The sequence below is a fragment of the Miniopterus schreibersii genome (genome assembly GCF_964146895.1).
Source record: "Miniopterus schreibersii genome assembly, chromosome: 17".
Lineage (NCBI taxonomy): Eukaryota > Metazoa > Chordata > Mammalia > Chiroptera > Miniopteridae > Miniopterus > Miniopterus schreibersii.
Window position 1 is genome coordinate 2,784,404 of NC_138117.1, and position 11,370 is coordinate 2,795,773.

General features: G+C 44.2%; 1 protein-coding gene across 2 annotated transcripts; it reads left to right on the top strand.

The window, feature by feature from the left end:
• Nucleotides 1-1,134: 1,134 nt before the first annotated feature.
• On the top strand, nucleotides 1,135-9,460 carry OTUD6B (OTU deubiquitinase 6B). 2 transcript variants are annotated; one of them, XM_081116440.1, is made up of 7 exons: nucleotides 1,137-1,295; nucleotides 1,958-2,109; nucleotides 3,187-3,267; nucleotides 5,330-5,642; nucleotides 6,587-6,648; nucleotides 7,416-7,522; nucleotides 8,310-9,460. In XM_081116440.1, the coding sequence occupies exons 1-7, from the start codon at nucleotides 1,214-1,216 to the stop codon at nucleotides 8,392-8,394; spliced, it is 882 nt and encodes a 293-aa protein (XP_080972566.1). In that variant the 5' UTR covers nucleotides 1,137-1,213; the 3' UTR covers nucleotides 8,395-9,460. The 2 variants fall into 2 exon arrangements, with proteins under 2 accessions (XP_080972567.1, XP_080972566.1); XM_081116441.1 differs by lacking the exon at nucleotides 3,187-3,267 and having other exon boundaries at nucleotides 1,135-1,295.
• The last annotated feature ends 1,910 nt before the right edge of the window (nucleotides 9,461-11,370 follow it).

Consider the following 11,370-nt stretch of genomic DNA (forward strand, 5'->3'; position numbering starts at 1 on the left):
AAGGGGGGGGAGAGAGAGAGAGAGAGAGAGAGAGAGAGAGAGAGAGAGAGAAACATCGATTGGCTGCCTCATGCACACACCTCAACCAGGGATCAAACCCCATGACCCTTCAGTGCACAGGACCATGCTCCAAACACCAAGCCACAGGGACCAGGGCTAGGCTCTGTTCTGAAAATTTGAGCCCATTTGGCCACCAGGTGCCCTTCTTAGTAGGCATCTTTATTGTCAGGGCCCACAGGCAGTAAAGGCAGGGGGTACTTATGAGAAAAGGAAGGGAAACAATTACATGAAGAGAAGGAAGGAGTTTCTATAGGTGATGCTAATTCTAAATAATGTGTTTAATTTTTATCCTGGTTTTATTGTCATCTTTGCAAGCAATTGTTTGGATACAATGTTGCTTTAGGCCCCAGTCCAAAGGTTATTTTAACAAATTCCAAAGGTTTGAGGAGTAAGCTCTGCAAGGCAGTTTCCCTGGGATGGCACCTCAAACTCCTTCAAGTGCCTCTGTTTATATTATGTAATACTTTTAAGACAATAAACAACTTATTGCCTACCATTTGCTTCATTCAACGCAAAGATTCCTATTGATTGATAGCTATTAACGGTTTTATTGATGGGAGATTTTTCTTTCTTCCCTTTTCAATAGCTCTTCCTAAGGGGGGCGAGGGAGGGAGACCAAAAGTGAGGGCAGAAGGCCTGGAGCTGGGACGGCGGGGGGGGGGGGGGGGGGATCAAAGGAGTGGAAAACGGGGTACATCTGTAATACTTTAAATAGAGATAATTTTTTTTTAAATGGAACAAAACACGAACTTCCAATATGGTCGTCGCGCTGTCATCTCTGCGCGCCTCACACCGGGACCCACAGACCCGAGCGCAGCATCGCTGCTCCAGGGGCTCTAGCCAGCCGGCTGGGTAACCCTGGGGCTGCCCCGCCCCCGACAGGCCCCGCCCCCGCCAGGCCCCGCCCCCGCGCGCCGCGCCTTCCGGCTTCTCCCCGCTCCCTCCATCAGACGGGGGCGTGCCCCACGAAGTGCGCAGGCGCGCAGCGTCGCGGCCGCCGCCGGCCGCTTCCCCGGACTCGCCTCCATCCGGCGCGGCCGGGAGGGCGGGGCTGGGCCGGCCTAGCCAATGGCGCCCGCGGTGAGGGCCGAGGGGGAGGCGCCCGCCCGCCGGCCGCGCAGGGCCGTCCCGGAGCGCGGGCCGCCCGGCGGCCATGGAGGAGGGCCCGGCCGACGCGTGCGACGCGGAGGAGCAGCTGGCGAGGCGGCAGCGCCAGGAGAGGAAGGCGCTGCAAGGTGAGGGCGCCGGGCCGCTCCGCGCACCTGGGCGCCGGGCTCCGCGGCGGGGACCGCGGCCCCTGCCTTCCGCCTCCCCCGCCCCCAGGTCCCCGCGGGCCCCCGCCGCCGGCCCGTCCCGGGCGCGCGCCCAGAGCGTCGCCGCGCCGCGGGCCCGCCCGACCCGGAGCCTCGCCTGGACCCCGGCCCCAGGGGCTGCTGGGAAAACCTCCCCGAGTCGAGCGCAGGGAGCAGGCGCCGGGAGGACTGGGACCCGCCGGCCGCCGCTCCCGGCCCCGCCCCCGCGCCGCGCGCCGCGTTCATTATGAGCGTGGCTCCCGGGCCGCGCGCTCAGCCCGCCCCCCAATCGGGGCCGGGGAGCCCCGTGTGCGCGCCGCCTTCCTGCCCCCCTCCCTGCCCTCCTGCTCCCATTCCTCCGCACCCCTGGGGCTTTTATAAATATGTCTTTGTTGATTTCAGAGAGAGGAAGGGAGAGGGGGGGAGAGGGAAACATGGATGAGAGTCACTGATGGGCCGCCTCCCGCGCGCCCCCTGCTGGGCACCGAGCCCGCAGCCCGGGCCTGAGCCCCGACCGGAATCGAACCGCGAGCTCCCGGGTTCCAGGTGGACGCTCAACCCCTGGAGTTTTTTTGACTTCAAGTGTTCGGTGTGATTTTTTTCAGCCAAAATTCAAGGTATGAAGAATGCTGTTCCCAAGAATGACAAGAAGAGGAGGAAGCAGCTGACTGAAGATGTTTCTAAGTTGGAAGCAGAGATGGAGCAGAGACACCGAGAGGAGCTGGAGCAACTGAGGCTGACGTCCAAGGAGAGCCAGGTGTGTGTGTCTGCCCGCAGCGGCCGAAAGCGGTCGCCCACCTCTGAAACCTTAGACTAGATGACATCGTAACTCCGGAGGGAAATGAAGTCACGCTGCCATTCCCCTCCTGCCTTACCTACGTTATTTCCGTTACTGGGTTTACCTGGTGGTGTGTTTTTGCGAGGGAGGTCAGCAGAGGAAGTGCACTTGAACTCGTTACTTGCCCAGAAATGAACAGTGATCGAGTGGATTTGAGGAAGCTCCACCAAGTGAGAGTTGGAAGTACATACCTTTAGTCCCCAAATTGCCAATAGATGTGATTAGAACCTGGGTCAAGTTACTTAAACTTCCTGAGCCTAAATTTCTCCGCATACAATGATACAAATACCTCTGCTGTTTGAGTTGAGATCGTGTATGGATCCAATGGGACAGTGAACATGAAGTCATTTTTAAGGTATAAAAGTGCTTTACGAACAAGTTGAAATGAATGAAAATTTACTGATGTTTCTTGGGTACATTGGAGCATACTGTCATCATTTTAACGTACCGTTATTTTATTATGTAGCTAATGTGTGTTGTGTGCCAAACACTATGTATAACGTATTACAAGCTCAGCTTGTTACTAGGGTCAAGAAGCAGTGCTCATTGGGTTCTGGTTAATTGATGGAGAAAGACCTCTGCTGCCACGTTGGAGGTGATGAAGGTAGTAATGAGCTGAGCCAGCACAGGACCTTGTATATCCAATGAGTACTATCAGCATTTAGAGAAGGGAAGGGTGGAGTGCTGAGTGAGTTGGCCCATAAAAGAATTATTTAGATTAATGGCGTGGACATGCTAAGAAGGAAGAAGAGCATGCAGGGATGAGCGTTGTCTTTCAAGAACTGTGAGGAAACTTCTTGAGAACCCGATAAATTCTCCCTTACAAATAGAGAAAGGAGACAGAACTATGCTATGTAGTGGCTGTTACTCAAATTCGAATTGTGGGGTGACACATATTTGTGATTTCCACAATAATGTATTAATCTGATAACTTTGAATACTAACTTAAAAGTATTTTTCATTAACTAGTTCATACTTTCTTTCTGTTTTCTTCAGAGAGATTTTGATGCTGTTAACATTTCAAACTTGGTTCTTGAGAATCAGCCGCCTCGGATATCAAGAGCACAAAAGAGACGGGTATGAAAGTCCTGTCACCAAGTGTTGAAGTCAGTGCTGTGTGCTCGGTACTGTCGTGGGTGTTGTAAAGAGAGTAGGAAAAAAAGATGGAGCTCCTGTCAAAGGACCGGACTAACACTCACGAAGGACTTGCAACATGCCAGATACTGTGTGAGGCGTATAGGTCACGTGAAATCTCATTTAGTCCTGACCGTAACCCTATGAAGTAAGATTCTTATTTCCATTTGAGAGGGAAGAAAGTAGGCCTAAGGCAATATCAAATAACATGCTCAGCTGCAGTTCTCATAGAAGGTTGGAGCTAGGAAGAGGGATATGCAAAGAATATTTTTTACAAATATACAAATACATGTTACAAATATATATAGACTTTAATAATGCAGAATCTTCACAGTGTGGGCCTAGGTGATTCTGGTGCACCACTTTGGTTAAAAGCTATAGTTGTAAGTGCTGAAACGGATTTGAACCTATAAGTTAAGCAAGATATATAGGAATACAAAATTCTCAGAGAATTGTGTAGGTACCTAGGTAATGGTTAATTATGGTGAAAATTCAGAGAGGTGTTGATGAAAGAAATTCCAAACCTAAAGAAAGTTTATTTTGAGCCAAGGTTTGGGGGTTAGTCCCAGAAGCAGAATCTCAAAGGACTGAGATAATACTCCAGGGAGTAGCAGTTTTGTAATTTATACGTTAGAGTCAAAGGAGGAGACGGAAGAAAGGTTGTGTGAAGCCCATTGGTGGCAGGTTAAGGAAGCAGGAGAAAGTAAAGCAGGAAATCTCTGGGATTGGATAAAAAGTAAAATGGAGAGAGACGTGTTTCTTTTACATTGGTGGGTAGTTAACACCTAACAAGTACAGTTTACATTGGTGGGTAGTTAACACCTAACAAGTACAAGCTGGGCCTCCCAGCTGCGTGAACCGTGTTCATCCGTGAGACACCTGTTGCCTCTGTTTTTCATCTTCCCTCGTCCCCCTGTCAGGAATGTTTCTCTCTTAACCTCAGCCTTCTCACTCTACCGCCGCTCCGTCCTCCATATCACAGATTCTCATGGACCCCCATCTTTGCATATATTTTATGGGGAGATTTCTTATGACACTTGAATAAGGAAAGCAAGTTACAAGATGTAATGTATACCGTTTTTGCTAAAAAGGTTTTTGTTTTGTTTTTACACATTTCTGTGAGTACATCTATATTAAAATGCAAAGGCGGCCCTGGCCGGGTAGCTCGGTTGGAGCATCCTACCGATATGCCAAGGTTGCAGGTTCGGTCCCTGGTCAGGGCACATACAAGAAACAACCAATGACGCATAAATGAGTGTAACAACAAACTGATGTTTCTCTCTCTCTCTGTCCCTTCCTTCCTCTCTCTCCCTAAAATCAGTCAGTAACAAATAAATAAATAAAATGCATAGGAGAAGAATCTGGAAGGAGATGCAACAGACCTCTAGAGCAGGCACTGGGATTGGCAGTGGTCCTTAAAGGGGAACTTTAGTCTATCTGTAAAATTTAATTTTTTATGTAGAAGAATATCTTTATCTGTTATGTGAATGTTTGTGTTTGTGTTTAAACACTTTTTTTTTAAAGCTAGATACATATAAATAGAATTCCTGTGCCCTTCTAAAGGCTTTAGCATGCTAATGCCTGGCTGGTGGAATGGTAAGTTCCAGAGCTTGGTATTGGCCTGGACTTAAATAGGATAAGCTAGCTTTAAGGCCTAGGGTGAGCCAGTCTTAAGACAGGACATTGAAGTCAGTAAGTGAACTTTTTAGAAACTTGGCATGTAGTTTTTAAAAGTTTTAAATTTTTCAAGGAAAAACTCGAGGGCTTTTGTCCCAGTGCAGCTAGGTGCTGGGTATACACAGATGAGAAGGGTGGTTTGCCCTTGAAAGAGTTCACGGCATAGAGGATGCTACAAGTGACGGGATGCTCGATATGATGGTGCTTGTGGGAGAAGGCTGGAAAATGGCTAAGATGTCTCGAGAATCTTCTATATCTGTCTCCTTGGTGAATGCAAATTAGTCCCAATTATTATGAACGAACTTTCCTACATTGTCTCCCTTCTTAGGACAAAAAAGCTGCCTTGGAAAAGGAGCAGAAAGAAAGGATAGCTGAGGCTGAAATCGAGAACTTATATGGAGCTAGACATGTAGAAAGTGAAAAACTTGCTCAAATACTGGCGGCCAGACAGTTGGAAATTAAACAGATCCCGTCTGATGGCCACTGTATGTACAGAGCCATCGAAGACCAGCTGAAGGAGCAGGACTGCCCTCTGACGGTCGCTGCCCTGAGAAGTCAGACTGCCACCTACATGCAAAGCCACATGGAGGACTTCCTGCCGTTTCTAACAAACCCTAATACAGGGGACATGTATACTCCAGGTAATTTCCTTTTCTTCGCTGTATCTTGGTATTGCCATTGCAGTTGTTGTCATTGTTCAATAAAGTGCTTCCTGAGTCTGAGAATAAGAAAAACTGGTATAATCCTTACGGGGAAAAGCTCCCAAAATTTAGGTAGAATTATTTTCTGTAATTTTAATAGTAGCACATGTTGCTTTATTAACTGCTTTATTATTTTAAGTATTTAGTTATTTTATAGTTAAAAATACATTGTTTTATATAAGATACCAATGCAAATAAGGTAAATGCTTCCAAAATGACAAGTGGAGGCACTATTTAATGCTCTCTCTGAGAAAGGAGTTTTAGTGCATTTGTACTTTTACCCTGATTCTCTTCTTATATATATAGATATATATTTTTAATATGTTTTTATTGATTTCAGAGAGAGGAAGGGAGAGGGAGAGAGAGAGATAGAAACATCAGTGATGAGAGAGAGTCATTGATCGGCTACCTCCTGGTTCATAGGTCAGTGTTCAAACACTGAGCCACACCGGCCCAGCCTCTTTTCAGATTTCTTAAGGTCTTATAGTGGAGCTGACTATAGAGGCTGCATCTTTATTCTTTTGGCATATTCTCTCAGATGCAGGTTTAGGCATTAAAATACATGTCAGGATAGTGACTAGTGGACAGTTTTGTGGGGTGACTGCTTGGGATAGAGAGGGAAGTAGGCTTGTTACGTAGTTAAGGCCCTTGGGTCTCACGCTGACGAAGGGAAGCAGAAATGCTTTGCTCCTGGATGAAAGGGTGGTGGACAGTTGTACTGAGTTAACTTTGGATCTGGTAGGTGGATTAATTCTGGAGAGTCCGGTAGAGAAGGAAGTTCGTGCCTTGAGTAGTTTCATGAGGAATTGTGGGAGCTCTGAGAGGGATTTTATAACAGGAGTTATGAAAGTTATTAAGTGCTATATTCTGTTTATTCTCTACAGAAGAGTTTGGAAAGTACTGTGATGATATTATAAACACAGCTGCTTGGGGAGGTCAGCTTGAGGTAAGTTTATAATTATTCATAGTGATTGTGGATTGTTAAATTATTCCTAAATCCCATCTGTAGTTTTCAGACATTTTTCAGATGATCCCAATTTCTCTTTGAAGATTCCCGACTATTATTCATCCACTTTAAGCTCTAATTTTATATTTTATGGTAGAAAATGACATAAACTTGTGTGTTAATTAGATGGAGAGTCCGTGAAACAACACAATTCGTATACATAGCTCATTCTGCTTGCACCTTGGGAATCATGGAGCAGTGGCTGTCAACCCTAGTTGTACGTTAGAATCATCTGAAAGCTTGAAGGAAGATAAACCTATTCTGGGCTGTTGCCGTTTTCCCCCCTCTCCCTCCAAAATTGGAATTGATTTGGCCTGGTGCCTTAACAATGATTTTTAAAAAACTTTTTATTATGGAAACTTTCAGTTATATTCAAAAGTAGAGAGCCTAGTATAATGAACCCAATCTCCCCATACCCTCATTTTATATCAATGACATTGATATTTCTAAGAAGCTATTATGTAGCCAGGGCTTGACACTTCTGCATTCAATTTAATAAATATTATATTTATTGGTTAATTTCACAAATATGTATTAAGTGCCTAGTATGTGTGTGTATTAAGTGCCAGGTTCTCAGTGAATAGTGATGAACAGAGAGAACCCCTGCTCTGACTGACTGCCCTTTTCCCAAATGCCTCAGTTGTTTATGATTTCAATAATGTTTACATTTTTATTTATTTTTTACTAATGCATTTTCTTTCCTATAGCTGAGAGCTCTGTCTCATATTTTACAAACACCAATAGAGGTAATACAGGCAGACTCTCCTCCTGTTGTAGTGGGTGAGGAATACCCCAAAAAACCATTAATACTCGTGTAAGTACTAAGGGATGTCCACTGTTATATTTTTCATAATTAAGAAAAAGGGATCATTAAAATATTTTAGGTGGTTGTTGATTAATCAAAGAAAACCTATCTTCAGCAGCATTAATTAGGCTTACGTATGTTAAAGGCAATTACAGAATCAAAAGGCATTGCCAAAATATGAGATTTAGATAATTATTTAAATCTATAGTGATTTATTTTTGCATATATGTTAATAATAAAGTCATTTCTAAAGGTTAGAAAGTTTTAGTAGTAGTTTGAATATTGTCCTGGTTTGACATTAATAATGCTAAAAGGTTTCAACAAGTGAAAAAGCTGAAATATATTCGTGTTGCCTGATTGTTAATTCCTTAGAGATTTTTTCCTTCATATTGTAAAAGTGTTTTACACGTTTGAGAAATCTCCTCCAAAACACAGTGTGGAGAGTTTGCTCTCGGCTTCAGTCTTTATTAGATAAACCTACTAAGCTGGTCATTAATGGCTTGGATTTAGGTAAACATTTTAAGCTCACTGAGCACTCGGCATTTCAATCCCCCCCCCCCCCTTCAGTGATTGTGTTTTACACAACTTAGACTCAGCAGACATGGTTAAAGATCTTACTGACTGCTTGCTTTTCGCATGGTGGTGAACTTTTAAGTAATGTGCTTATGTAGTTTATTTGAGTGATAAACTGTGGAGAGATTGATTCTGAGGGCTTGGTGTTATATGCATAGTAAACATTTATACACAAGGAATTACCTTCATCAGAGCTGCTCATTTCTTTCCTTTTTTCTTTCAGGTATATGAGACATGCGTATGGCTTAGGAGAACATTACAATTCTGTTGCAGGCTTGGTGAACAGAGCTACTGAAAACTGCGGCTAGTTTATAAAAAGTGTCGAACTATTATGTTTTATTAGTACTGTGTGCCGATATGAGTATTTATACCAAGTGCTGGATTGTTCTGAACGTCACTGAAAAACACAACTACTTTAAATCATTTTTACAGCAAGCTGCTAACAGGTTTTTTAAAAAAACATCAGAGATAAACTTTAACCCAGTGTCCCCTGAGTGGTATTTTAAAAACACTTGTAAGTCCACTGTGGAAAACATCATTCACAGACCAAGATGCAACCCTGTTTGCCTATATTTTTATTAATATAGGATCCTGAACATTCTGTTGAAATAAATCTTAATGTTTTACTGAAAGCTTTCAGTAACCATTTTAATGTAATTTTTCTTGAAGACAAATGACTCAGTCTCTTTGTCATTATAGTAAAGTGGGGATGGTGACAGCCAATTTAATTAATGTGTATAAATAGACTTGATTGCAGAAACCTTGGTATTGGTGGGATTCATGCTGTGAAGCGTTTTTATAACCCCATCAAAGTGCAGCTAGGAAGCTTGTTTTAATGATTAAGAATTTTTAAAAAAACTTCTTTTTCAGATGAGAATCAGTTGCTAAACTTTAAGAAATGAGATTCAAAAGTAAAGTGGTGTTCCCTATCAGATTTAAACCTCTAAAGAATGACAGATTAGCCTTTTATTTGTGTGTAATTTAAAAAGACTCAACATACTGCCTGGCCGGCATGGCTCAGTAGTTGAGCATCAACCTATGAACCAGGAGGTCACGGTTTGATTCCAGGTCAGGGCACAGGCCTGGGTTTCGGGCTCAATTCCCAGAAGGGGGCGTGTGGGAGGCAGCCGATCAATGACTCTTATTATTGATGTTTCTATTTCTCCCTCTCCCTTCTCTCTGAAATCAATAAAAACATTTAAAAAAAAAAAAAAAAAGGTATGTCGGATTTCTGGTATATGTGTTAAGCCAAGAATTTTACCCACTTACACATCTTTATAACTTGTATAAAGCAAAAAAGAGTGTGTATAACTACATATAGTCTTGTTCATATTACCTGTTTGCCAAAAATAAAGATGAATTAAACATTTGCTTAAATTGTTATTTGCTAACATGTTAGATTATAGAAATAGAGAAAGCTCATTTTGTTTTAGAATTTTATCCAGCCTTTATATTGGTCTCACATATAATTGGGAATAATACAGTAACATATTCTTGCATTTAAAAGATTTGGAATAAATATGTCCCAAACAGGTCGAGGGAGGTAGTAAAATAAGAGCCATTTAAGGCCTGGCTCTTAGAACTCAGATTAGTAGCCAAAAGTTTAGCAATGATGCCAGGAGCGTTAACATGAAAAATAAAAGGCACATCCTCAACTGGACGCTCCAACTAAAGGCTTCTGGACGTGTTGAAGGTGCTACCTGGATGCTAGCTGCCTGTGGTAAGAGCAGAGAAAGGCAAGCAGGAGTAAATTGTAAACTATAAATGAGCCACACATTTTGAGCTTGAAAGATAAAACTTTCTCATGTCTAGCCTCTCCAGGCAGTAAATGATGCTAAATTCAAGAAATGAATTACAGACAGCGAATCGGGGAACTGTCAGGAAAAAAGTCTAGAGGTGAAGCCAAGGGCATGACTATAAAACCCTCTGTTAAGACCTCAGGAAGATGAAAGATGCCTTCTAATCAACATGAGGGAGCTTCTAAAGTTCTTTAGTTGGAGAAAGGGATATGCAGAGACTATGGGCGTGGCTTTTGTCTGCTAGAATAAGTTCAACTGTTTTAAGATAAATTTACAAAGTTTTTAAAGGGGTTAAATCAGTTTAGGATCACAAGTGACTGAAATGAAAACATGGTCTCATAGGCCACAGGTAGGAATGTCAACTGATGGAGCGCAGCCACTTGGAGAAACCATCGGCAGTTCCTCCAAAGTTACTGTCTAAGACCCAGCAATTCCTCCCTAGGTGTACACTCAAGAAAAATGATCATATAGCATTATTTGAAATAGACAGAAAGAAACAATTTAAATTTCCATTAACTGACAAATGGGTAACAAAGTCTTCCGGTCCCCATTTACCCCCTCTGTGCTCACCTCCACCTACCCACACCCCTCTTTGGACCTGGAGGTTATTCTGCTGCGTGAAATAAGCCAGTCAGAGAAACAAACGCCGTGTGATCTCACTGTCCGTGGAATCTAATAAACTGATGAATAAAATAGAAGCAGGCATGGGTATGTGGAACAGACAGCTGTCAGAGGGGAGGGGTGTGGGGGCTGGGGGAAAGAAAGTACAGGGATTAACCAGGAAAACCCTATATATAAATAGCACATAGACACACAGCAGTGTGGTGATCACCTAAGACTCCTCGCGTCCAATTACGGTCATTGCATAGACCCCGTTCTTTTATGGGATTTGCTAAAACGGTGATTTTTCTAAATGTTTTTCCCTCCTCACTTATGACCTTCAATTATTCTGTGAATAAGAACTTTTTAAACTATTAGGTTATACTAAAATGCACTGTGTACTGAAAAAGCAAAATAAACGCTGCATTTTTTCCTTTACCGATTTTCAGACTTACGAACTGGTTCCCCGCGAACCCCTATGCGATCAGCAGCAGTTTCTTCGACGGTGAAGGCGCCATGGAGCCCACAGGCGCCCGCGCTCTGGCCGCTCGCTCCTGCTGCTGCTCAGGTTTCCTGAGTTCAGCTCGGGGTCCTCACAGGCTGGCGTCCGTGTTCTTCGGATGCGATCCCCTCGGCCTTCGGTAGCTGCCAGGTCTACCGTGAGACCCCCGAGGCTCGCCTCGTCTCTCTCCCGCCCCGACCCCGGCATCGGCTGCTTCCCCGCCTGCCTCGTCCTCGGGACACGGCCGCCTCCCGCACCCAACAGGGCGGACCCCAGAACCCCTTGGTTTCCGCGACGGCGGTTCCGCGATGAAAGGTTCTGAGACACACAATGGGGACCCCGATGCCTGTGCTCACCGCCCCCCTTTCCTCTCTCCAGCGCCC

Coding starts and splice junctions, on each gene's coding strand:
- OTUD6B (XM_081116440.1), top strand. CDS start 1,214: ATGGAGGAGGGCCCGGCCGACGCGTGCGACGCGGAGGAGCAGCTGGCG. Junction 5,643..6,586: donor AGGGGACATGTATACTCCAG/GTAATTTCCTTT, acceptor TATTCTCTACAG/AAGAGTTTGGAAAGTACTGT. Junction 7,523..8,309: donor AAAAAACCATTAATACTCGT/GTAAGTACTAAG, acceptor TTTTTCTTTCAG/GTATATGAGACATGCGTATG.